This window comes from Canis aureus, chromosome 29, assembly GCF_053574225.1.
Source record: "Canis aureus isolate CA01 chromosome 29, VMU_Caureus_v.1.0, whole genome shotgun sequence".
In the NCBI taxonomy this organism is placed as follows: Eukaryota; Metazoa; Chordata; class Mammalia; order Carnivora; family Canidae; genus Canis; species Canis aureus.
In genome coordinates, this window is record NC_135639.1 from 11,457,695 (window position 1) to 11,484,480 (window position 26,786).

At 50.4% G+C, this 26,786-nt stretch overlaps 1 protein-coding gene and 1 long non-coding RNA gene across 3 annotated transcripts; one reads left to right on the forward strand and one right to left on the reverse strand.

The window, feature by feature from the left end:
• Nucleotides 1-1,346: 1,346 nt before the first annotated feature.
• BAG3 (BAG cochaperone 3) lies at nucleotides 1,347-23,637 on the reverse strand. Of its 2 annotated transcripts, none has more exons than XM_077877427.1 (4): nucleotides 23,423-23,637; nucleotides 7,855-8,184; nucleotides 5,999-6,403; nucleotides 1,347-2,723 (listed from the first exon to the last, which is right to left on the reverse strand). In XM_077877427.1, the coding sequence occupies exons 1-4, from the start codon at nucleotides 23,606-23,608 to the stop codon at nucleotides 1,908-1,910; spliced, it is 1,737 nt and encodes a 578-aa protein (XP_077733553.1). In that variant the 5' UTR covers nucleotides 23,609-23,637; the 3' UTR covers nucleotides 1,347-1,907. The 2 variants fall into 2 exon arrangements, with proteins under 2 accessions (XP_077733553.1, XP_077733552.1); XM_077877426.1 differs by having other exon boundaries at nucleotides 1,347-2,726.
• On the forward strand, nucleotides 3,242-7,374 carry LOC144301022 (uncharacterized). Its single transcript, XR_013367749.1, has 5 exons — nucleotides 3,242-3,581; nucleotides 4,434-4,740; nucleotides 5,197-6,482; nucleotides 6,899-6,992; nucleotides 7,104-7,374. It is a non-coding gene; the product is annotated as an uncharacterized LOC144301022 (long non-coding RNA).
• Nucleotides 23,638-26,786: the final 3,149 nt, after the last annotated feature.

Consider the following 26,786-nt stretch of genomic DNA (forward strand, 5'->3'; position numbering starts at 1 on the left):
ATAATTCGTACTGAGATATCCACCAGGTATCATCTGATTTGGATGATTGAAAATATTCTACCTAAACAGCTATCTATTGATGTTTAGTGATAAAAATAACATCAGTCCAATTCATAACCACCCGAGGAAACTTCATGTTAAGGTCTGTTGAGCGGGACACCTGGGTGGCTCAGTGGTCGAGCATCTGTCTTTGGCTCAGGTCATGATCCTGGAATCCTGGGATCGAGTCCCACATCAGGCTCCTCACAGGGAGCTTGCTTCTCCCTCCGCGTATGTCTCTGCTTCTTTGTGTCTCTCGTCAATAAATTTAAAAAAAAAAAAGCTCTGTCGAGCATAGACACCCAAGTCACAAAAAGAAATGCTCACGTTCTTTATCTTTGGTTCATTTTAAAAACAGTCTGGTAGGTCTGTTCTCCTCTTTGCACATTCAGGCTTCTAGAATCAATGGTGTGTCATCAGCAACGAGCTTGTACTCCCCACGAGTTCACCCAGGAATGATGCTGGCGGACTCCCATCCGAATGACTTCAAACTTTCTCAGCAGGCTAAGAGTGGCAACCCCACCAGCGTGTATTTTTGTACAGCAGAGTCACACACCAATATTAAGCTCAATACAGTCATGAGGAATTCGGCATGGGGGCCCTAAGTCAGCATGCTCTCTGGGGGTTCCAAGTTTCCAGGACTGTCCTTCTCTTCCATTTTTTATTTACATGCAGTTAAAACACCAAAACCTAGTGCATTCAGAGACTGTGGTCCTTCCCAAGCTTTTAAAAAACACAGAGAAGGATCTCCTTCCACCCATGGCTTCTGAGTGCATCTGATCCTAACCCCAATGGCTTCTAGGAACCCAATCTGGGATGATAAACCCAGCCTGGTTTGATGACTCAGAGAAGCGTCAGATAAAGACTCTCACAGAACACATTCTCAACCCCAGTGACCTGGACTGTGCGCAGAATACTTTGGTCAGCCTTGGGCAACACGAGCAACTGGTTTTCCTGTGTGCGCATCTGACCCATCCCAGCCCTTGCGGAGGGCTGATGGCAGCCCAAGACCCCAGGTGAGCAGAGATGCTGCCAGAGTGGCCCCTGGGCTGGGCCAATCCTAACAGGTACCTTCCCATCACCTGGGTGCACAGCCCTGGGTCTTCCCAGGTAACAGCTGCAATCTGAGGATGAAATGTGACACTCATTCTCTCATGAGCTGGGCCAAGAGAGAGGTGCTAGATCCCAGAGCTGGCCTGTAAATGCGTCTGCCATTGACTGTCACTGAAGCCAAATGAGACATAATCTTGATGCTGCCCTTCCTCAAAACTTTAGAGATCACACACACACACACACACACAAAACCATTTTGAGTTATATTATTACTTTATTTTCTTTTTTCTCTTAACGTAACATTAAAGTCATCCAACATACAGATATTCCTAGGGCTCCTTGCACATTTTATTCTATCTAAAGTTAGCTATTTTAGCTATGAGATGAAGAAAATCATCCCATTCAAAGGGCAACATTTCTGAAAAATGGATTCCATATTTGTGCGATGGGAAATTAACACCACATCTACCAGCCAGAAACCTCCTTCGGGCCAGAGCTACACGAAGACAGCTTACAACCATGGCTAACATGTGGTGCCCGTGCACAGAAAGGGCCCCAACAACAAGCAATGGGGTTAACTTCTGAAACAAGCAACTGCTTTATTTATACAGAATAAGAATACAGAAGAAAAGCATCATTTTCCTTTTAGCCCTTTAATTAGTGTGTTTGGCCTCCACCCAAGTTACTGTGTACCAAGCACCTACGAAGAGTAAAAACAAACTGATTTAAAGTCCCTGAAATGCATGCAACTTAAAATTCCCTAAAGCACACCAGCAGTTCCCAGTGCCCGGGTCTGCTGTGTTGAGCGGAGAAGACTATGGTGCGGCTGGGTTTCCAGCTGTGTCCGTCGTGCTGCCGGGGTTTGCAGTTGCTGCTTCTTTGGCTTCTGGCTGCTGGGTTTCAGTTTTGGGATCTTCTTCATTTCCAGCACTTTTCTTATTCTTGTCTGTTGCCATGGAACCCATCTCCATGATCTCTTGCAGTGGCTGGTCGGTTTCAAGGGAGCGAGGCTGGAGTTCATAAACCTGGACTTGACCCGGGACGTCTATCGCTTTCTGTTCAAGTTTTTCCAGGATGGTCTGAACCTTCCTGACACCATCTCTCCTGGCCTGACGAACATCAGCTCGTCCTTCGGGGTCTACCGAATCCAGGGCCAGCAGCTCTTTGGTCAAATACTCTTCTATCATCAGGTACTTTTTGTCGGTCTTCTTGCCTTCAAAGTTGTCCACAGCCTGCTCCAGCCCTTGCACATTCTGCAGGATGGCTTCCACTTTCAACACACCTGGGTGTTTTGGGGGTGCCTCAGCTTCTCCTGGTTTGGGAGGTGCGGCTTCTGCAGGGGCAGGGCCAGGGGCTGCCCCCTCTTCAGCAGCCACGTTCTTGGGAGACGAGGGGACAGCAGGAGGGGTGAAGCTGGGAGGACAAGGAGCTGGAGCAGCAGCCGGAACCTTTACTTCCACCCTCTCAGATGGGGGTGGGGGCTTCTGGGAAACAGGCTGGGAATCTGCCTCCTTGCGGATCACCTGAATCGGGATGTGTCCAGGAAGGAGATCTGGTCCAACTGGGCCTGGCTTGCTTTCGGGTTTGTTTTCAGGTTGGGGAACAGGTGAAGATTCTCGATGAGTCATGGGCTGCTGAGGAGAAGCAAGGACACAAAGATATTTTTAATGACTGGCTGAGAGTCACAGGCAGTTGTTGGTAGCTAGTACTGAGGGTACAGAAAACTGGGGAATGGCTTTAACGGTGCAAAAGGGATTTTCAAAGTCAACCACGCACTGTTACAAAATTAAAACATTCTGATCATGTGTGTGACCAAATCATTTCCATTCATCACCTTGGACTGTGTGTCTGTCACCACTCACTGAACTTTTCTGTGGATAGTATTCTTAGGGCAACAAAAAGAAAATCAATATAGTTTTCAAAAATGAAAATACCAAACACCTCACTGACTGCTGAGCTAGTTTAGCTCAAAGCAGAGTCCTGCGTGACTCAGAATCTTGGTGATGCAGCCATGGAGGTATACCTGCCACATGTCCCCTTCCTCACACTGTGTGGACAGTCTCTCTTCAGGGTGTGGTGGTCCCTCTCCTGTTTCAGACAAGTTGTGATCTTTTTTTTTTTTTTTTTTTTTTAATCCATGACAGCCTAGTGGTTTCTGCCCAGACTGATGTATTTTTCTGAGAATAAGCAAGATGCCCAAAATAGTTAACTGTGAGAATTTCGCTGGGCACATCTGTGCCAGAGCCAACTCTTAGCTGTGCGTCTCCACACTGACTTCTGGCCATATAGGCAGACATGCTTTTTAATGTAACTGCAAGTGAAAATTTTTAGAATGAGCTATGTTTAAGACAAGTATCTTGCCTCTTCTAGCATTTCAGTGGATACCTCACCCCTTTTTTTATTACTGAAGTAGAGTTGACACACAATGCTGTTTCAGCAGCACAACACAGTGACTCGACGGTTCTATACATTACGCAGTGCTCACCATGGTAAGTACAGTCGCCATCTGTTATCACAACATTATTGACTATACTCTCTCCACTGTACTTTTCATGCCCATGATTTTGTAACTGGAGTTTGTACCTCCCAATTCCCTTCACCTATTTTGCCCATCCCCCCACACATTTCCCTGCTGCCAACCTTCAGTTTGTTCTCTGTATTTATGAGTCTACTTGCTTTCTTGTTTGCTCTTTTGTTTTGTTTTTTTGATCCCACCTATGAGTGCAATCATATGGTATTTATCTTTCTTGGACTTATTTCATTTAACCTAATACCCTCTAAGTCTATCTATGTTGTTGTAAAATGGCAAGATTTCATTCTTTTTCATGGCTGAGTAATATTCCATTGTATATGTACACCGTATCTGCTTTATCCATTCATCGATGGATACTTGGGCAGCTTCCATATCTTGGCTATTGTGAATAATGTTGCAATACACAGAGGATGAGTATAGCTTTTCTAATTAGTGTTTTAGCCAAACTTCTTAAATCTCACACATCCTAATTTCACCAACTGGGAAGTAATAGACTACATGATTTCTGAAGTACTCTCAATTTAAAATACTAAATTTCTACCACTATAATATTCAGTTAGGTCCAATCTTTGCAAACCTTCAAAAAGAAATCTCTGAACAAGCACTAAAAGGGAGGGCACTACAAACAAGATTAAGGAAGAAATAGGATTAAACAGTTTCACCGATTATGGGAAATATATAGGAAAGACACAGGGAGAAGCATTTCTAGCTCTGCGAATGGGCACTGCTTTCCCGAGATTCCCTGAGCCCAAGTTGGGATCTAGTGGCTACTTAGCCATCTGAGCGCCAGCAACCCCTTCTCTACCAGGTATCTTGCCAGCGCGGATGCCCTCAACCACTTGGCAACCAGGCACACATCCCTCTCTGGGTTTTAAAACAATCTCCGAGTAAGAAAAATGACTTTGGAAACTCTTAAGGGCTCCACGGCTTGTGTACTCTTTGAAAAAGTCAAGGTCACAAAAGCAACGGAAGTCCGAAGAACTGTTCCAGAATGAAGGAGACTGAAGAGAAAGGACATCTAAATGCAGTGCTCATGATCCTAGATTAGATCCTGGAACAGGGAAAACCGCTATCAAGGAGATTTGAAAGTGGACTGTGTATTAGATGACGATGTGGTAAGGACGTTAAGTTTCCTGATTCTGATAATTGAACTGTGGTTATGGATGAGGTCCTTCTTAGGAAAATATTTCCTGAATTATTTATGGGTAGAGGGGCACCGTATCTATAATTATATCTCCAACAAAGAAACCACATGGATAATACATATAGAAACAAGAAATGGCAAAGCAAATACAGCAGAATGTTAACGGTGAATGTGGATGAAGGGGGTATTGGGTTTCTTTGTAGGATTCTTGTAATTCCTCTGTAAGGTTGAAATTATTTCCAAATAAAGAAGCTAAAAAAAGAACCACAGGAGGGTGCTGTCACTATTTATAGTAAGACATCCTGCATTTGCCTACAAGGGGCTTTCCTTCTAAAAACTATGACAGAGAACCAATTTGGCTGCTCAAGTTGGGGGGCCCGGGGTTGTTCAAGGCTTTGCTAAGCTACATGACCTCCTCCTCTTCCAGGATGTGCCCTACGAGTTGCCCCTGAAGGATGAACATTTCTGTGCCTGCAACTTCCCTACGCCGGAAGGTTTCCTGGTCAGCTGGCAGGCCGGTCCTTTACTGGCAACATTGTCCTTTACCACCAAGGAGAGAGGGAGAAGGCTTGCCCCTGTCATCAAGCTCAGAGCCGAGCTCAGCAAGTAAGATGTTGAACACTTTCGGAATGCACAGCGTAACACATGCCAAGCCCTAAAGGACTGTGAAGGGATGCTGTGAGAAAGAGGAGTAAGCTTCATGGAAGAGGCAAGACTGGCTGGTCCCTTGGAGGATGGGGAGAACCTGGAGTGTGATGGCATTTCTGGGAGCTGGTTCAGCAAGAGCAAATGCACAGACGAAGAACAGAAAGGGCCTGAGGAGTGGAGAAGGGGCATCCGTGAGGAAGGAGAGTTGGAGATGAGGCTGTGGCTGCAGTGTGCAAGGGGTCTGAAGAGCCCTGACAAAGTGTGGTGGGCGCTAAGATAGCCGGGCCCCATGTGTGTGACACCCCACATGCTGCCCAGCTGTCTCTCGCTGGTGAGGGAGGTTCTGTCTAAAGGCAGCTGCAATGACAAATGAGCAAAAGCTGCAGAAAGTACTGAGCGTTCCCAGTACCAGTCCTGCGTTTCTGCTGATAACCAGCCAATTCCAGAATCTCGCTTTCCCCCAGTAACACGCATGGGAGCTAGTGAAGGCCCACGGAGGAACCAGGGCACCCGCACGGAGCTCCTCAGCCCTGGCAGAGAAGCTGATGGAGTGGGTCGGCCTGTGAACACCAACTCCGTACCTGAGGCTTGTCGACCACAGTGTGCACACGGTGGGGTGAAGGGGAGTGCACTGGTGTGCTGCTTCTGGCCGGAGAGGCCTCCCGGCTGGATGCACTCCGGACAGGTGAGCGGAATGGGGACGCTGCCGGCATGGGCCGTGGCTCCCAGTCGTCCCCCGGGGCCCTGTGGTACATCGGCTGGTAGGTCTGGTATTCACCCTGTTGAGCCGGGTAGTGGGTCTTCTGGGCTTGGTGGAAGGAAGGCTGGGCTGCTGGCCGGGCGACATTCTGCTCGTGTATCACGGGGATGGGGATGTAGCCCCGGGGGAGCTGGTGACTGCCCAGGCTGCTCCTGCTGGAGGAGGAGGGCAGGCTGGCTGTGGAGGACGACGACGAGCAGTCCGAAGCAGCTGGAGACTGGGATCGCTGCAAGACACAAAGAGTAGAGGAACGAGTGACCCTCTGCCCTGGTGCTCCAACCTTGCCTCCTTATGTGCCTGCTCAGGTAACACGTTTAATACAGCCTTCCGCTTATAAACCTTTCCATCTCCAAAATGTACTGCAAGGACCTGAGACTCCGGAGCCAAGTGGCCAGCATTCTAACTCTTACCAGCTCAACTGCCTTTTTAAAAAATTAATTATTTATTTGAGAGAGCACTTGCTTGCACACAGGGCCAGGGCAGGGGTGGGGTGCAGCAGAGGGAGAGAGAGAAGCAGACTCCCTGCTGAGCAGGGAGCCTGATGTGGGGCTCGATCTCAGGACCCTGGGATCATGACCTGAGCCGAAGGCAGATGCTTAACTGGCTGAGCCACCCAGGTGCCCCTTCATAGCCTTTTGAGCATCTAAAGCATAGAAAAGATGCCCCTGCCACCCCGAGCTGACTAGAAGATTCAGTAAAATAATCCGTGGATGTGCTTCAGCTTCAGGGCCACACACTGATGTCTCTGGATGTGGGGAGCAGCACATGTCACGTGCCCGGAAGCTGGCCAGCCCCTAGACCACCTAGAAAACCAAGTGCGTGTTTCCCCAGCTGGCTTCAAAGAACCCTGTTAGCTCCAATTTGATTAAGATTTATCTGATTATTGTGTCACTTTGGATTTTCACAACAAAATATTACAAATACAGGTACTCCTTCAAGAAAGGAAAAGAATAGGGCCGAAGAAGGCGGTGCTAACTCTGGCCACAGACACAGAGCGAGAATCTGTGTTCACGAGCAGCACCAGCGGACATCAGCAGACAATCTGCAGGCAGGGAAACCGGAAGGGCTTACAGCTCAGGAATCCTTCTGGGGTCCACTGGCTCTCAAATCCCAGCTAAGAACTGGATTAAGAACTCTTTAGATATTAGTGCACTGAAGCACTGGCTTCAGGCTTAAAAATAAAACCCTACCGTCAAGCAGCTGACTTCCTGACTCTTTAATTTTGGGTTTCTTTTTAAACCATGGGATACTGTGCGGGCAGGTATGTGCCTCATTTTCCTATCAAACCAGCTCCATGCAGTTAATACTTACATTTAAGTATGGAACTGAAGGACATAACCCATCACTATCCCTGTGTTTCTGACACAGAAAGCCCAGGAGGAGTAAGGAGCCCCAGACAGGAGCCAGAAGGCCAGGCTACCAGCCCCCGAAAGGCCACACCTTAAAGGCGACCTTTAAGCATTTGGACCAAGCGGTTTACCCTTCTGAACCCCAATTTCTCAACCACAAAAGTAAGCCATGACCCTCCCTGTGGGCTCCCACACCTGTGGAATGCTGGGGGACACTGTGGGGATGCCATGCTGTCTCTGCAGGGTGGCCTCCACTCCGCAGGCCAGGCCCAGGTGCCCCGCATGCTAGCATGTGCCTGGCCCAGGGTCTGGGGCCTGCCCTCCTTACCTCAGGTCTGTGGGAGCCTGGGGGCTGGGCCGCTGCAGCTGCTGCCACCGCCTGTCCACACTGTTTATCTGGCTGGGTTCCCTCTGCCACACCCCGCAGAGGGGACTGGGACCTCTGAGGAGCCTCTGTGGCCGCCTCGGTTCGGAAGCGCTGTGTCCCCGGCTGGGGACAGACAAAGGGAGGACGCGGTTGTCGGCTCTCGACGCCTTCGTGGAGGACAGGAATGGCAATGTAGCCCGGCCGGAGGTGGGGGTACACGGCGTGGCCTTCGCGGGGGGGCAGCACCCTGGAGCCCTCCTGGGAAGGGCCATTTGCAGAGGACGGTGCTTCCTACAACACAAACAGGAGAAACGGTCTGCTTAGGAACTGGGGAGAAAAGACCCCATAGAGGCAAAAACGTGGTGCGAAGTGCCATGTTCCGGAGTGAGTCTCCCCCCCCTACCCCCCCGGCACCACTGGGTATCAGCCAAGACGACAGCACAGAGAGCGAGGCTGCTCACAGACACCCTCTCCCCCTGCCAGATATCCCCTCCCCTACAAGGCTGCTGTATGGATTTGGGGCATCAAGAGAAAGCAGGTGAGCCACAGAGAAAGCCAATGAGCAGGAAAAGGTCCCAATTTCCCAAACTGGTCAGACAGGCTTCTTTTATGGTGACAAGCAGCAGCTGTATGTAGGAGAGCCACTGACCGTCCCCCAAGTCACAGACCCAGATCAGAAGGTGCAAGGATGAGTCAAGTCCAACTCACTAAATTACAGCCAGCCTCCCTGCTTCCTCAAAGGTCCTAGCGTTTCCTAACAACACGGGACCCAGCCTGGACATCGTTGCACGGCGGTGGCCGTGGGGCAAGGCTGCCTACCTAGGGACATTTTGGGGACAAGCTGCAAGAAAGGGAGATAAGAAGGCACACGCGGGCAGCCCAGTAGAACAAATTACGGAGGGTGGATTATGCTGGTCTGACGATGCCGACAAAGCCTGTTCTGGTGAGGAGTGGCTGGGGTCCCTCTCGTGTCCTCTCATGAAGTTGTCCCTTCAGCCGCCTGGCTATTTTGGGACCCTTGAGACGGCCAAGTTCCAGATGTACCGCAGAGAAAGATCTTGTTTCAGACAACAAGGCCGGTCAGTCACTCACGGGGCAATGTCATTTCTCATCACAGGCTGAGCAACCACGGTCAGGGACCCCCCCACCCCAAAGGCTGCCAGCCTTGACTATCTCCTGAGCCCCGCTTTACAGAGGAGGAAGCCACTCACACACCTCTGGGGACGTCAACTATGACGATGAGAATGTGATCCTGCCTGAAGGCGGCATCTCTCCACTCCGGGAGCTCGCGGGGTCTAAGGCTCACTTGCCGCAAAACCAGTCACGAGGAAGGGGAGCTGATTTGCGTCTCGGAGTGACCGGTCGTTGGAACCGTGCCTGGTTTCTGTGTCTGTGTGCAGCAGTCGGTGGTGGTGGACCCTGGCACTTCGCTCTTTTCAGACCCCAGTCAAGTGCTTCCCTCCTGCTGAGCCCTGCCCCGGGCCTCCGGCACACAGGAGAGGCAAGGGTGTCGCTGTGTCCTTGGGGACACCAGCAGACAGGCACTCTCAGATTAGAATGCCCACGTGCTCGGGGTGGCGGCATTATTTTAGCCTGCTTAGCTCTCAGGTCACCCAGGAGCAGGCAGTGGGGCCAGGCCTCACATTCAGAAGCCAACTGCTGCCGTGCGACGGGCACCAGAAGGGAGGCAGCAAGAGGCGCCGAGGAAACTCCGTGCCCCCTCCGCACCCGCCACGCGGGCCTGTCGTCCCGTCGCTGGGGCCCCCCTTCCGGCCCGAAGCAGGGGCCCGGACGAGCGCTGTGCGTCCTCCCTGCTGGCTGCCTCGGGGCCCGCCGCCCCCTCCCAGCCACAGCTGTCGGCACAGTCCTGGGCAGGGCGGCTAGGAGGCCCCGCCCACTCAGCACCCCCTGGTGACCACCTTGCTCCTCAGGTGCTGGGCACCACGGGCTCATGTGGTACCACCTCGGGCTCCCGCGACAGGGTGACCAGCATCAAACAGGCAGCAAGCAAAAGCCCCCCCAAAGCACGGGCTTCGCTCGCCGCGCGGGGGCTGTCCTGGGCAGGATGCCAGTTCACTGCGACCTCCGTTAGTATCGGTTCTGGGATCTGGGATCATCCTCTTAACCTGTGAGCTTCCATTCCCTTATCCAGAAAAGGGAGCCGGCCACACCCATCTCGCAGGTCTGTGGAGGTTTTCTGAGAGCACCTGCGGGAAGGACGCCCGGAAGGCAGCCACGCGTGTCGGTTCTCTCCCCAAAAAGGCACGAAGCATGCTGCGCAGACCCCAAAGTGTTGGAAGAAAGCGGGTAGACGATTCAGAGTAGTGGCTGCCCCGGAGGTAATGGGAGTCACTGGGAGGGCCTTGAACCTTCTGAGGATGGAAATGTTCTTTTTCAGCCTGGTGGCAAACAGGTGCAAACCTACCTACAAACCTATCAAAGTATACACTTCCCTGGATCGCCCCCCCACCCCATGGCCCATCCCCACCGCATTCCACCCACACTATCCGCTTTTAGCAGGCGAGGGCTGCCAACCCCACCACCCCCGCAGAGTCGGCTGTTAGATGTGCCTCCAACTCAGCCCCTTCCAGGACCTGGAAACCTTAGATGGACCTGGCGGCTGAGGCTGGGCTCCTCCTGGGGGAAGCCCCTGGATCCAGAAGGCGAGGCAGCAGCTGCCTGCCAAGAGTTGCGCATTTTATGCATCTCACTGAATATATTTTGTACAAATAAAAGAGAAAGGATGCCGGGAAGGAAGGTGGGAGGAAGGGAGAGCAGTTGGGCCTGCCTCCTGGAACCAATACTACACCTGGGCCTGGGTTTGGTCATCGGTGGAGAAAAGCTGTGGTCACTGGCGGACAGGGGTGTGTGTGGTCCGAGCATCAGAGGGAAAGGGGCAGCACACGAAGGTGGTGCTGAGCGGAAGAAGGTAAGGCAGGGGGCACGGGCCTGACAGACACATCCCGAGAGCAGCTGACAAGAGATGCCTCAGCAACACAGTTGGAACCGAAAGGAGAAACCAGGCCTCGTCAGGAAATGAGGGGAGGAGTCAGGCAGTCAGGAAAGGAGGTGAGGGCAAAGCAGGGCTGAGGGCATGGAAAGGGAGAGTGACCGAGGGAGGCCAGCAGGAGGAGAAAGGATGGGAAGGCCTCCAAGGCGGCAGGATGGCAGGACCAAGGGGGAAGGGCCACTACCAAGACTCCAGCTCTGAGCCTGGGGTCCACTGGAAGATGGTGCCGCCAGCTGGCATGGTTAGGGGAGGTCTGGACACCCCAAGGTTCTGCACTCGGGGTTCCAGGTGAGGCCACCCCTTTATGCCATGTAATAAACAACCACACGTCTCTTTGTGAGTCTCCTATCAAAAAGAATGCTCCCATTCCAGTCTGATCGCGGTTTTGTTTAGAAAAACACTGCTTGAGGTAAGTAGAAAAACCACCCCAGCTTTACAGAAGGATAAACACTTTTACACAAACGAATAATTTAAACCAGAAATGAAGCTCCCGCCTAGACTAAGATCTAAAAAAGCACCATGTGAGAGTTAAATTGCCCTTCCTGTCTTCTATGGTGGTTTTCATTACAATCTAATAAAAAAAATTTTTTAAATGAAACAAGTGGGGCTTCTGGGTGCCTCAGTTGGTGAAGCATCTTGATCTCAGGGTCGTGAGTTCAAGCCCCACACTGAGCTCCAAGCTGGGCGTGGAGCCTACTTGAAGATTAAATGAAAAAAGTCAAAGAGACAAACGTCTAATAGTCATGATTCTTGTAGAATATGAGAACATGGCTCCTCAGTCCCCTAAAAAGTTCCAGCGCATCCAGAGAAAGCCTACTGGCCAGGCCAGCATCCTCCATCTGGAACTCATTACTTGCCCCCTTCTGACCTCAGTGGGGACCAGGGGCCACCCCCTGGGGGTTACACTTCTGGCAGGAAGGGGCGAGCTGTGATCACCTGACCAGGCAGGCCACTGCAGATCCTCCTCACCACCGCCTGCCCTGCAGCTTCTTAAGGAGTAATGGTAGCACTCCAGGAACTATTTTCCAGGGCAGCGCAGCTCACCATCTCTATCTTTGGGCAAAGACGTCAGGAATCCCTATATACAAGATCCGATTAGGAATTAAGACTTTCACTGCTTATCTCACTACATTCACTTAATATGAACTGGTTCATTCTCCCTTGCTTTGCACTGCAGTAAAATCTTGAGGTCCATCTTAGGGCATCTATGAGATGGTCAGGATAAAAAGCAGGAAAAATTACCCCAGATAAGCCAAAATTTGCCCTATTAAGTGCAAGGTATTATTATTATTAGAGAAGCTTGAGGTCAGATTCTAAGCCCTTGGACTTATGCAAGTCTTGTTTGCTTAAGATCGTGTCTTAAGAGCACCAGAGCTTTGCTGCTGGTTTTTAATAAAAATGTGGACATTAAGGGGGCAGCTAAGAGATGTGGAAATAGACTGTACTTGGTCCTAATCCTGGATCTGTCCCTACATATACGTGTTATATAAGCAGCTCACATCTCCTCTCTGGACTTTACTTTCCTCAGTCGCAAAATGAAGGCAAGGCCCAGAGATTCTGTGGAGCAGCAGTTCTCAGATTCTAGGGGGCAACAGGAGTACCCTAAAAATGCATAAAATGCATACCCTAAGGCTAACCCCAAGAAAGTCTGATTCAGTAAGTATGTGATGAAGCCTAAGGAGGACTGCAGTGAGAAACACTCATCTACGTGAAGTTCCTTCCCACTCTGGCGTTCTTCATGGCTCTTATTCCAATATCCCCTCTAGCTCTAAACATCTACAGAAAGCTCAAAAACAAGGAAAAGTTGACATCATATAAATTTAAAGATGACCATTCTTAAATGTGTTCAGTTAAACCATAATGGAAGCCACTGGGATTCAAGGTGTCCCAATGTTTCAGGCCCCAAATGAAGAGGCGGCCACTGATCCCCCGGAAGGACTTCTTGTGCCTTAAGATTTTGTCATTGTTATTAAAGACTTATTTATTTCAGTGAGAGAGAGAGAGAGCAAAGAACGGAGGGGCAAAGAGGGAGAGAGAAACTCAAGCAGATTCCCCGCTGAGCACAGAGCCTGACATGGGGCTCAATCTCACAATCCTGAGCCAAAACCAAGAGTCAGTTGCTTAACCGACTGTGCCACCCAGGGCCCCAGGACTTCCTGTGCCTTAAAACAGGTCAAAACCAGCAGCTCTTGGGTACCAACCCGCCATATGCCAACCACTGCACTGGGATGTTGCACCTTCATGGCCTTAGAGGCTTTGGGGACAGAGGGGGAACAGGGTTTGCCTTGACGTCTCCATAATCAGTTCCCTGTACAGAGTGGCCTCTGAACCCTGAAAACAGCCCTCCTGTAAACCCCCAACCTCAACTCCATGGCACAGCTCTCTCAAAAGTGTTCTCAGCACCTACAAGTCACAGCTCCCATCAATGTGGTCCGAATGAAGGGTAAGAGTAACAAGGTTAACTTTTAGGGCTGCCCCGTAACACTTTGCCTCCATAGCCCTGGAGTCTCAAGTAGGACACAGATCCAGTAACTGGGTTTTGAGGCCAGAAGAACCTTCATAGCATTCAGGTGTTGACTTTTATTAATGACACTTCAAAACTTCTAAAACAAAGAAAAAACGATGGAGGAAAACAGAAATCCTGAGCTCCCCATATATCTAGGACCTGGATCAAAATGAAGTAGCTTGACTCACTCCTATCAGGCAGGGAACAAAAGAAAAACTTCCTTCTAAAGCACAAAGAGTTGAGCTTCAACATCCTTCCAAAATGTTCTGTTTAGACCAGAACATGGTCCATCCTTCCAAAATGTATGTTTAGACCATTTAAATGGATGGAAGGTCCATCCTTCCAAAATGTTATGTTTAGACCATTTAAATGAATTAATAAGTATTATTGCCAATTTGCTATGTCCCACAGCCAAATTCAAAATTCCTCCAGTTTCCACTGGATTGTCATAAAGGGTCTCTCCCTCCGCCCAAGTCTGGGCACATATTGGATGCCAGGTAAATTCTGAATAGCAAGCAACATCTACCTCCACAGAAGTCTTTGTACATTGCTCCCGGTAAGACAAGAGTCTGTGCTGACCACAAATTCTGGACACAGCCCAGTGATAGGCGACTAGAGGCTTTATCCGATTGCTTGTTATCAAAGCACACATATTTTATCCTGGGATCACTGAGACAGGTGTCCCAATGTGTCCCTACTGGAGAGAACTTTCTATAGGATGAAACTTAACACCTCTTCTCTGTGCAACCGTGAGCAAACGAGCAGGAATGATTGGGCATGAGCCCTGGACTTCAAGCTGTCATCCTGAGCTCCAGTGCTACCCTGCTGCTCACCAACTCGGCCCTCAGACAGGACTCCCAACTACCAAGACTCAGTTTCTCCAGCTGTAAAAATCCCCACACCTCCCAGGGATTTCTCCAAAATTTAAGTGAAATAAGGCACAAGAACGTCTTTGTAAACTGAGCCCTACACAATCATGTTCCTTCATTCCACAAACCGTTATTGACAGACCCAGCTTCGCAAAGCAACAGTTGGTTGAGCCTACAGTGTACAATGCCTAAAACCTCCGTGGTCTCCCGGTTGGTAATAACCCGGTTAGGTTAGGAGCCCCTTTACCGGAGTCTTTTTTTTTTTTTTTTTAAGATTATTTATTTATTCATTCATGAGAGACAGAATGAGGCATGAGAGAAAGACAGGCAGAGACATAGGCAGAGGGAAAAGCAGGCTCCCTGTGGGGAGCCTGATGCGGGACTCAATCCAAGGACCCAGGATCATGGCCTGAGGCAAAGGCAGACGCTCAACCACTGAGCCACCCAGATGCCCTACTTGAAAGTCTTAAGGCCACTAATTAGCAAGGGTGCCATTTTCTCTACCAGGAACTATACCTAATACTTTACAATCTGGAAGCAAACACAGCCCAACGTTTCAGGGGCAGAGCCCTCAACTCCCCTCCCCTCTAAGAAGTCCCCACCCCAGCCACTCTGAAGGGACCTGCCCTGAAGACAAATCCACACCCACCTTGCACTATGGATCCTTGCACTCCTGCCCCTGAAACCTCAGGAAAACTCTGGGCCAGGCTGGGGTAGGAGGATCTGTTGGGGAGCAGAACCCCTCCTGGTGTCTCACCAATAGTCTCAGTAGGTCCCCCAGCAAGGTGTTCGAGCACCTTCCAGGCCAGGCACCTCAGACCACAGCTGGCATTTCAGCATCAGCCCCCAGCCCAGCCCCCCATTTGCCCCACCCCCGAAGTCCTCCTCAAGGATTCCATGTGGCAGGTGTGGCCCAAGATCATTTCAGGCAGTTTCCAGGTGGAAAACCCCCGCTCACCTAATGCCCAGCTCCTGAACTCACGGCTTCAGAGAATTGAAAAACCTAGCTAGTTCCTCTTCAGAAAAAAGTAGGGACACTTGCTCTAGTGATCTGAAGTCACGAAATCACAGATGGAAAAATACCTGAAATTTCCGTATCTGGAAGCAAACTGTCTCAAGTTACATAAAGAGACTCCCTCATGGTTCATTTCCATGGGTTTCTCAACAACTGGTCCATACAAAGATGGAACACTGACCCATCACTTGCTGCTGCTAGACACCAACTATACAAGTTGTTTGTTGGTATCGGGGTTCAGGACTTCACTAGATATGCATTTTGTACAAAACAATCACCACCCCCTTGCAATCTGCAATTCGCCAACTGCAGCTAGGGCAAGCACCCCTTTAACCAAGGGAAGTGCCTGGAGGGGAATTCCTGGGGACTCTCCTCCCCACCCTAAGCAGCTGCTCCAACAATCACACTCCCTCAAGGGGGTGGCGGCAATTAGCAAACGCCCTTCTCCTTCCACCTGCAGTGACATTTCCACCCCTTAGAGCTAGGTCCAGAACAGCTGTGTAAGTGGCCAGCCCCTAGTTAACGTGACTCAGTTTCCCACAACACTGACTTGGCACCTAGCTCCTGCCTGGCAACTGTCCTGGGGTCTGTACAGAGATGTGGAGGGAGACACTCCCCTAAAGGAGTCAAGATTGAAGGCAAACACGCCACCCGATGCAGTAGAGTCCAGGGAACACAATGCCTCCTGGCCTATCTTGGCTGAGGGATCAGGGATGAAATCAGGGAGGAAGCTGTTTGGGGCTGTGGGCTGTAGGTCTGATTGAAGCCCCAGAAGACCCAATGGCCTTCATCTGACCCCTCTGCTGTGTCCCTGAGTGATGCTGAGGGCATCTAGACACTAGTGGAAAGACAGCCAGCTAAGGTAGCACAGGGGCATAAGAGGCCTGGCTTCTGGGAAAAAAAAGATCTGAGGCCTGCCTGGAGCCAACAGACCCATGTCCAGCCAGATGTGTCTGCCTTTGTGATGTACCCCCTCCCTCTTCATGGAAGCTGTGATGGTTTCCAGGGACCATACACGTGTCCAGTCAGGCCCGGACTCATCACTGTCCATGCACTAGCCCCCTGATCCTCGCAATCCTGCTGGACAGGTACAGTTGTGTTCCCATTTTACGGAAGGGGAGACTGAGGTTCAGAGAGAACGAGTGATTTATCTGAGATCACTCAGGTGATCTCAGGTTTGTCGGACATTGAGGCCAGGGGTGTGTTAACCCTTTCGCTATTCCTGCCACACCTGTACACTCTGTAATAATAACTGTTTGTGGCTAATGTCTTCAAACGCTTCATCTTCCCAGGGTAAAACACAGCAGGGGAGAAGGCATTTCGTTTTGCCCAGTCGAGCTGGGCTGAGGCTCAAGACCTGGAACATTCAGTTCAAGTGTGCTCTGGGCCAGGGAGCCAGTGCTTGGTGCTGAGTCATTGCCTGGCTGAGGCAGGGCAGGCGACAGTGCCGACAGTGCCGACAGTGCCGTGCTCCGCTCAATTCTGACTCACCACAGCCCCATGTGCCCAGCATGGGGCCTCTGGAAGGAGAAAACCCAGCTCTGTCTGGGCAGGAGAGCTGGTCCCCCAGCCCCCCCACCCCCACCCCCCGGTCTGTAGGATAAATGTGGAAGATTCAAAGTGATGTGGCTGCCTTGTGTTCTGCACACACATCTTTCCCAGCTTCCCGCTGTTTGGATTTAACTATTCACTCATCCATCCAGTGTCCAAGAGGAATCTTTAAAATAACTGGGGGGGGAGGGGGGAATATCTACAATTTACCTTAATGAACACTGAGGATGTTATTTCGGAATAGGAAATGGTTGTTCTCCAACAGGATGCTAGGGCATTTTCAGCGGCGAGTCTCCCCCCAGTCACCAGGGCCACTGCTCTGCGCTGGGAGCTCTTGGGCAGCCACTCTGTACTGTTTATGGGCTCTTGACGTAGGCAGTGAGCAATCTGTAATTCTGGGCTTTTCGCACTGACAGTGAATAAGAAGCTTCACTGTGTACTGTCTGGTCTTACTGCCAGCCACATAGGGAAAAGAGAGAGACTCCTTTGACAGCGCTGAGGCTGCTCTTGGAGCAGCTGGGCAGTGGCTGCTGTGAGCTCCCAGCCTCTCCAGCACGTCTGCCCGGAGAGGCTGTGTTTCCGGTGGGACAAAAAAACGACCTTCTCCAGACTCATAAGGATGAACTTAGGGAATCAATACTGAAGTGCTTTGCGGAGAAAAGGCCATTTAGAAATGCAGTAAAAAGGAACCTTTGCGGGGATGTCTGGGTGGCTCAGTGGTTGAGTGTCTGCCTTTGGCTCAGGGTGTGATCCCAGGGTCCTGGGATCGAGTCCCGCATCGGGCTCCCCACAGGGAGTCTGCTTCTCCCCGCTTATGTCTCTGCCTCTCTCTGTGTCTCTCTCATGAATAAAGTAAAACCTTTAAAAAGGGGGGGGGGACCTTACCCCGGGGGGACATTTGGGGTGCCCAGGACAATACTTCAGCACACAGGAACCAACAGAAGACTTCCAGCAACTTCCACTAACCCCAGGATCGGGCCTGCACTTCGGTAAGGACAGCTTTTCTTTTACCAGCCCGTCCAGTCCAGAGCCCGGCCCAGGTTTTACCCTCCTCCACACACAGTCATTTCCTTAGACCTAGACCCTGCCAGCCTCGGAGCAGCAGAAAGATGACAGGCGCAGGCTGCCCCCAGGACTCTCAGCCCACAGGGACATGACCCCAGGGCAAAGCAGGGAAGTGCCGCCTTTTGGAAGAAAGATTCCAATCAAAGGACAGGGAGTCCTGAGCAGGGATAGCTGGCTTCCAACCAGAGAGATGTGTGTGTCAGAAATGCTGCTCAGAGAGTGGCATGCAAGGAGACAGACCTGTCCTCCATATGGCATCGGACGCCAGGACTTGCAGAGAGCAGGCTTTCAGTAAATTTCAGGTGGAATGAATGAATGAAGACTTGGGCCCGTCTCCTAAACTGAGACCCAGGCTCTGGGAACAAGTGGGCTCTCATAACCCCGGGCCGTGCCTGGGAGCTCTGAGCATAAAGGAGTTCTGAGAAGCTGCCAGGCTCAAGGTGTCACGGCTGTCTGTCACCGCTCCAGACCCCACCACCACCCCCCGCCCGCAGGTGAGGGGAAAACCTCTGGCCACAACAGTCTTTCCGTGGTGTCACAGCTGACAGGCCTCAGATGCATCTAATAGTTTCCATCTTAGAGAGCTGTTCTGAGGATTTAAAGAAATAAGGTTTGTAAAAGCACCCAACCAGCATTTGGCATATATATATATATATATATATATATATATATATATATGCATATATGTATCCATATGTACAAACAAAAAAATCTGAGGTTCATTCTATCCTAAAGAAATTCTCTTTCATGAAGCTTTTTGCGAGCTGCCAGGCTTCCAAGGCCCCCAAAGAAATCTTCACGGAAATATGTGAAGACTTCATAACACCAGATACTTCACACAGTTGCACAGTGCCAAGTGCACAGTGGGGATCAATGCCCACGTGTGCAAAGGGCAGGATTTAGGGTTAAGCTTCGAAAGTCCAGCTGTGAGTCTGAGATAGGATACAGAAGAGGAGCCTGAGTGAAGACTCAATTAACCAGCAATGGGGAGCTGGGAAGGGCTTGAGAACCCCATGATTAGGTGGACAGAGGTTTCTTCAGTGTTCATCAACACTAATGGGTCCTCAGAGGTTCCTAATAAGCAAGGCCTTTGCCTTCTCCCAGTTTTCCTGCCTAAGATGTCTTAAATATTTAAGAGCAACATTAAAGCAGCAAAAATGCGAAGGAGGAAGAATAGGTTTGGGTTACACATGACGTCCTACCTTTGATGATAAACATCAGGCCATTTAAAAATGTCAATAGGAAGTAGTAAACATGTAGAGTGCCTTATATAAGACAACTGTGTGTCATTCCAGAAATGGGGACAGGAGGACAGTGCTAATCAAGCCTCACGGATGGCATGAAGCTTTCTGACTCACAACCAGCCCCAAGAGCATCAAACAGCTAAGCCTTCCTCGGCCCTGGCTAATGTCAAATGCCGCCACAGTTCCTGTGTACCGACTTTACCCTCATAAAGGGCAAATCTACTCTACAGAACAGGGGACGAATTATGTTCAGTTCTTGCATAAGCCAAACATAGCCTATTCTTCGGAGGGTAAAATGAAGGTCTTGGATGAGCCAGACATCTAAGGCATCTGGCCATGTTCTTCAGCCTCCCCCCCCCAACAAATCCCTGTTCATCAGTTGCAAAGGAATCTGCTACCCCATCATGCAACTTGCTAGAAATACAAAGGAGAGAACGGCTCCTCATTTCCTGATTGTGCTCTGATTCTGCTAAGAGGCCCAAGAGCTTGCAAATCGATCTGCAGAGAGCAAAATGATCTCATCTTTAAGAAAATTCAGGAGGCTCTGTTAGACCTGAAGCAGAAAATAAATGAGTCTCTCTACTTCAATCCTAACTCAAAACATTTCCAATTTCCTCTGAAAGGGTGTTTCTACATCTCTCTCCCAGGGCCTGAGTGCAATCAGTCAGATTATTCTGGTGAGCTTCTCCTGGGAGGGCAACACGCAAGAAGGGAATGCTCTGGCTCACTTCTGCTGGGGTATAGGAGGGTCTTGGCACTGCCCTGAGTCTGATTCGGGGCACTGCCACCCCCATATTCACACTCGCAGGAGCCAGGAACCAGGGGAGTCTCACCAAGAAGGAAAATGGGGCCTCTGCAAAGGCTCTGCAGGTTAGATGCTAAGCAGGCACAGCTTGAGGGATTCCAGGGCCTACTTGCAGGAAGGCAGGCACTAAATTGCAGCTCCCCTCCCCCTACAAAATGGGATCACCAGCCACCAGTGGCCCCCAAATGCCAGTCTGATTCCCAAATCAGAATCATCAGGGAAACTTTTCTGAGGTACAGGTTCTTCGCCCCTACCCTGAGCAATGTGGATTCAATGTGGGGGGTGGGGGGGTAGGCAGGGGAAGTGACGCAGCTGCTAATCTGTGTTCTTAAAAGGCTTCCCAGCAGACTGCTGGCCTTGGGAATCTGTGCTACCAGGTAACCTCCAAGATCTGCAAAGCCCTGCTCCAGAGAGGAGGGTCTGCCTCTGGTCCCAGGAAGCTTTGTGAGAGAGCAACACAGCACCACACTCCAAGGCATCTGGCCTTTGTTTAGGCAGAGGAGAACCAGGAGGAGTGGCTGCACATCTTCAGAGTCCCAAGTGAGCGCCAACGTCTCTGCCAGGGAAGGGGCCTGGACCAGAATGAACTTGCCAGGAGATTAGTGGCAAGCCCACATGCGCAGAAAATCGACATCCAGGAAGACTGCAGGTGGGGAGGTCCAGTTGCTCAGAGCGGAGCTGGATAAAGCCCAAAGTCTTAGCCTGTAGCCGCCCTACCTTTTCTACGAAGGGCAAGATGCTTGCTGTCACTTGCCCCCTCTGTCAAACTAGGGCCAGAGAGTCACTTTACATCAAGGCAGTGTGGGAGGATAAACTCTAAAACAACAACCGTACAAGACTGAATGGAACACAAAGCTCGGGGCGCCTGGGTGGTTCAGCAGGGGAGAGTCTGCCTTGGCTCAGGTCATGATCCCAGGGTCCTGGGATGGAGTCCTACATCAGGCTCCCTGGAAGGAGCCTGCTTCTCCCTCTGCCTGTGTCTCTGCCTCTCTCTGGGTCTCTCACCAACAAAATAAAAAAATTAAAAAAAAAAAGAAAGGAAGGAAGGAAGGAAGGAAGGAAGGAAGGAAGGAAGGAAGGAAGGAAGACAAAATTCTAGTCACTTCCTTCCCATGAGAGCCATTCCTTTACCAACAAGGTTAGACTATAAAACACCCAAGAAGCAGTCCTTCCCCCAAAAAGGGCCTGCTCTGTTCTTCACGCATTAACAAATAGCTCTTGATTGATCGAATCTCCTCTAGAAGACAAGGATGTTCAGAGGGTCCGCTTAGCTCAGCTCCTCCAAAACTGCCCTTTGTTTCATTCCAGGGCCCTTTTTCATTACACAGTAGGAAGCCAATTTCTAATATAAAACAATACTGAAGGATTTTCCTTCCTATTTGGTCTGGAGGAAGGTTGTAATTCACACAAGTGAAACTGAATCAGTCACCCAGAGGTTCTGCATGTATCAGAGCACAGGTATGAAAGCAATGAAGCCCAAAGAGCCAATGAACTGGACGTGTGTTCTCTCCTTGAGTTTTGCGCCCTGCTGATAAACCTCAAGTAGTTAAACTGGTAGAGAACTCATTTCTTGAGTTGCCACATCCAGTCATCACCATCTAAGTAATCACAGCACAGACAGCAACCAACCAGTTCTTGGTGGCTGGGAGGGCACATCCCAGCCTGCACACTTCGCAGTTTCACAAAAATTCAAGACGCCTCTACCTTCTTCTGAGTAGATACCCCGCCTCTTATCAGGACCTCTGGTGCAGTTCTTTTTGCTAGAGTACCGGCTGAGTGACCTCTGGAAACACACTTAACTGTCTGTCTCGGTTTCTTTCTCGGTAAAAGAAAGAGGTTGAGATAAAAGATCTTCATGGGCCTTTCAACTTCAAAATTTCTAACTTGATTTTCAAGTCCACTTTTCTGGTGTCAGATTTCTGATTTAGTGGCTGTTTTCTCTATTTGTCGAGAATCATAGTAACTCAACCTGGTTTTTTCTGACCCTTTAAAAAGGTTTATGAAACCACAGCCTAACCAATCCACTGGATGGGTACACAAAGATCTCAACTTGCTGGGTGAGTCTTATTCTAAAAACAAAGTGTTGGCAATCTGGGTTTAGGCTGCGCTTACAGTGGCTATGTTCAAACTTGACCTTCACTCACAACAAAGGGTGCTGGCAGATTCTGACTGTCCCTGTCTCCATAGGAAGGAGACCTCAAAATGATAGTTTTACACCACACGTAAGATTTACATCCATGCAGACTGCAGTATTTCACCCAATAATGGGCTGAGCAGATACACAAAAAAAAGTATATATAATTATGCCCATCCTGGCTACTTACATACTCTTGGGCTAATTTTCAGATAAAAACATACAATTAATTTCTCATAAATGTAAGTTGCCGAATGTTCAACAAACATCTTACTGTTGGGCACCAAACTTTCATCAATATTTTTAACTTAAAAATGCATAGAAATAAAATGGAAGATACAAGCATCTCTTGTAAAATGATGATTTATAAACCACCTCTAATTTTGTGAATTTTTAAATCTTCGAAACAAATGACTAACTCTTCATGGCTTTTTAAAACTTCTGCCCAGATAGCATAACATTACCCTTCCCTTAAGCGTCTATTTGCCTCGCCTTTTATTCCGAAAAAGTTCAAATTCATAGAAAATTAGAAGAGCAGCACAGTTGGTTGTAACCTTTTAAGTTAACAGACGGATTCCAAATTCCTATTTCCAAATTTTCATGCTCTTAAGGGTTCAGCACATAACTTTGCAAATCCGTAAGTGAGGCACACGTCTGCTGCATTCACAGAATTACTTCTGAATTAGTTATTTGTGTATCAGCCACAAATCTTACGTATTTTAATACCATAACAAGGAAGGGAATGTATGCCACTAGGAAAAAAAACAAAAACAAACAAAAAAACATTCTGTCTCCTGCCAGTGGGAGGCAACGTCCTAAGGCAATGGTCAACCACTCAACCACGAGACAGTCTCCCATCTTTTAGTTTAGAAACTGCCTGGGAGAAGAACATCTTGTTTTCAACAAATCGGAGCAGAATATATTCTCATTGAAAAGCGTTTCAAAGAGTAATAGAATTTTAACTGCAGATGCAAGAAAAGGGAGGGGGGGGGATGTAGTCACATCAGCTCCCTGAGTCACTCTGTGCCCGAGACGACTGAAGTCAAGATGCCCCTCGACCGAGCAGAGGGGCTTCAGGAGGCAGAGCTCCTGCGAGGCCCCCACCCCCGCCCCGGCGGAACCGGGGCCTCCGTCCCCGCGGCCGGGCCTCCGGAGCTCAGCGGGCCGCCCTCGGCCCCTCGGAGCCCCCGGGAAGCGGAGGCGGCCCTGGGAGGAGCTCGGCCGCGTCCCCCCCGCCGGGGCTCGCCGGGGCTCGCCGGGGCTCGCCGGGGCGCAGCAGGCCGGCAGGTGCGCCCGGGCCCGCACCCCGCCGTCGGGGGCCGCCGCTCACCTTGGGGCCCTCGGGGGGCACGCGCGGGTCGTTCCACGTCGTGGTGCGGCTGTTGTGGTCCACGAAGAAGGGCCAGCCGGTCTGCGGGTCGATCTTGATCTCCCAGCCGGGCGGCAGCGGGTCGCGGTCGCCGGCGCCGTTGCCGGACGCCATCTGCACCACGGGCGAGTGGGCGGCAGCGCTCATGCCGGGCCGGGGCCGGGCCGGGGTCGGGGCCGGGTCGCGGGGGCCGGGTCGCGGGGTCCGGGTCGCGGGGGCCGGGTCGCGGGGGGCCGGGCCTCTAGACGCCGAGGCGCTCGCCGGCCGCTGCGGGGTCGAGAGCGGTGCGCGCCGCCGACGTGTCCGGGAAGCCGGCGCCGGGCACCTTTATGAATTAAAGGAGGGGGTGACGTGGCCCGAGAGGGGTGGAAGTGTCTGGAAATAGCCTCCTCGCTGCCAACCGGGAAGGAGATAAAGGGAGGTAGCAACTGGCCGGCTAGAAACTTCTGGTCCCATCCAGAGAAGTTGGCGGCGAGCGGGTTGGATGCGGAGCTCCGCCCTGAGTCATCGGCTATAATCGGGGCGGGGCGGGGCGGGACGGGGCGGGCCGGGCCGGGGCGGGGCCTCGGGGGGCGCCCTGCCCCTCCTCCCTCCTCCTCCTCCCCCTCCCCTCCCTCTTCTCCCCTCCCTCTTCTCCCCTCCCTCTTCTCCCCTCCCTCCTCCTCCTCCCCCTCCCCTCCCTCTTCTCCCCTCCCTCCCCCCCTCCCCTCCCTCTTTTCCCCTCCCTCTCCTCCCCCTCCCCGCCCTCCTCCTCCTCCCCCTCCCCTCCCTCTTCTCCCCTCCCTCCTCCTCTTCCCCTCCCCTCCCTCTTCTCCCCTCCCTCCTCCTCTTCCCTCCCCTCCCTCTTCTCCCCTCCCTCCTCCTCTTCCCTCCCCTCCCTCTTCTCCCCTCCCTCTCCTCCCCCTCCCCCTCCCCGCCCTCCTCCCCGCCCTCCTCTCCCCTCCCCCCTCCCGCGCGGGGCCGCGACTGGCCGGCGGGCCTGGCCGCCTGCGGGGCGTCGTCGGTGTGCGCGGGGCGGGTTTCGGTTTTCAGACTCCCTCCCTCGGCTTGGAGCGCAGTGGGTGTTCCCTGGCCTGGGACTCGGGCGCGGGGTGCCTGCTGCCGCTCCTTCCTATAAAAACAAAGTCATCGCGAGCCTTTAAAGTCGTTGCTTTTCACCTAAAGCCTCGCCACTCCCCCCCTTTGCTCCCTTATGAACAAGATCCTCGGGGACACTGGCGTCCCTCAAGTATGTTTTAATCACTTTTCCCCCCCCCAAAGGCCTAAGGAGCTCCCGGAATGTTGATGTGACACCATAACAAAGCCAGGGAGAAAATGCAAGTGCAAATAGAAACTCACCTGCCTTCTTTTCGGAGCCTAAAAAAAGATTGCGTCAGCCCTGGTTTTATGACCCTCAACCTCGCATCTCAGATATACAAACTATCTCATTGCACTGGACGACTTTAAAGACAAATCACCTTTTTGGGGGGTTTGGATCTTTTTTAGGGTACAGGTTCGTTCTTGCTATCTTAAATCTTGACCTTCACTTGGAAGGTAGGGACCAAAGCCAGTCGTGAAAAATTGTTGTTTGGTTGATTCAAGGGGTGGTTGTACTTGTAACCTAAACCAAGCAATTCCGTGAAAGAGCCTGTGGCCCCCGAGGGAGAATTTGTGGGGAGGTTCCATTTCAGATTCTTAGGCAGGCAGATTCATTCCCTTCCCCAGAAATATTTTGAGAAGTTGTGCTTTCATTAAAAAGAAAACCACAGGCCCAAAATGGTGTTACTTGGGTCAGGCCAAGTCACCAGACCAGAGTTTATTTATTTTTATTTTTTTAAAGATTTTATTTATTCATTCATGAGAGACACAGAAAGAGGCAAATCATAGGCAGAGAGAGAAGCAGGTTCCCTGTGGGGAGCCTGATGCAGGACTCCATCCCAGGACCCCAGGATGATGACCTGAGCCAAAGGCAGACAGACGCTCAACCACTGATCCACCCAGGTGACCCCAAACCAGGGTTTAATACCTAACCTAATTTCAGTTTCCCCCAGAGGTATGTCCAAACCTGTCAGTCAGGAATTTTCTGATAAGCCCAAAGAGGTAATCTGTCACCTCGGACTTTTCTAAAATTCCCCAGAGGAAGGTGAAGTTATCTGCAGAATAAGACCCCCTGCCCTTCCTCCTAAGGCAAGATGATCTTCTCTGAAACAATCCTTTTTTTTTTTCTTTTTCTTTTCTTCTTTTTTTTTTTGCATTCCAGTCCCATCTTCCTTCTTATAAAAACCTTCCATTTTATAGAACTCCTCAGAGCTTCTATTTGCTAGATGCGATGTTGCCTGATTCATGAATCTTTTAATAAAGCCAATTAGATCTTCAATTTATTTGGCTGAGTTTTGTTTTTTTGCACTTTGGGCTAATATTGGGCCTAGCTTTTCAACTCAGATTTAGAGATTATCCCGGAACTTCTCTTCTGTGTCAAATTATTCCTTTTGGAACAAAGGCCAGAACACCTTCTGGATCATTCATTTCCAGTGGATTGTTTCCCACTCGCCTGGGTCTGCTTGTCAGCCTTGAAATCCAAAAACTCAGTTTTGTAAAGGACGCACAGGTGATTAAGCCCCAGGGATTGACTTAGGTCACCAAACGTGCTGGAGACTAATACATAAACCCAAAAGCCAGTGCATCAATCTACCATAAAAATACTACTATTGAAGGAGCTGGACCTGCAAGTTCACTGGCTAGTGTTTACTTTATTCTTCTATCTGAAGCTCTTAGCACAGGGCTGGGCTCAGAATTCATATTCAATAATTATTGATGTTTATTAAAGATTGAATCCAAAGTGAATTTGTATCTCTTGCCTTTGCTCAGTTTGCTTTCCACTATAGCTACAGTTTAAATACTGAGAGCATTCTTTACTTTTTTTTTCTTTTTTTTTCTTTTTTTTTTTTTTTTTTTTTGCTAGGCAGAAGCAGAGAAGAAAGTTTTCTCTGGAATTAATTTAGCTGTTTCTGAGACTTATACTCCATCAGGGGCTTCCAATTGGTTTGTCTAAAATGGGGCTATACGTCTTAGAGAGTTGGCTGAAAGCAGCTTCTTTGAGCCATCCAAATAACAAGGATCTTGTCCGTCTGTGGTGGCTTTTTTCTCCCCTCTGGGTCTTAAGACATTAGTTCCCCAGGTGCTATGGACTGAATGTCTGTGTCCTCCCAAATTCATATGTTGAAACCTATTCCCCCATGTGATACTGTTTGGATGTGCACCTTTGGGAAATGATGAGGTCATGAGGTGGAGCCCTCAGGGATGGAGTTAGTACCCCTTATGAAAGGGACCCCAGAGAGCTCCCTGC

Bases quoted from the DNA above. Each gene is read 5' to 3' on its own strand.
- BAG3 (XM_077877426.1), bottom strand. From the start codon at position 23,608: ATGAGCGCTGCCGCCCACTCGCCCGTGGTGCAGATGGCGTCCGGCAAC. The intron at 8,185-23,422 runs GTGAGCGGCGGC...TTTGTGTTGTAG, and splicing joins TGCCCCCCGAGGGCCCCAAG to GAAGCACCGTCCTCTGCAAA. The intron at 2,727-5,998 runs GTACGGAGTTGG...GCTTCTCCTCAG, and splicing joins CTGTGGTCGACAAGCCTCAG to CAGCCCATGACTCATCGAGA.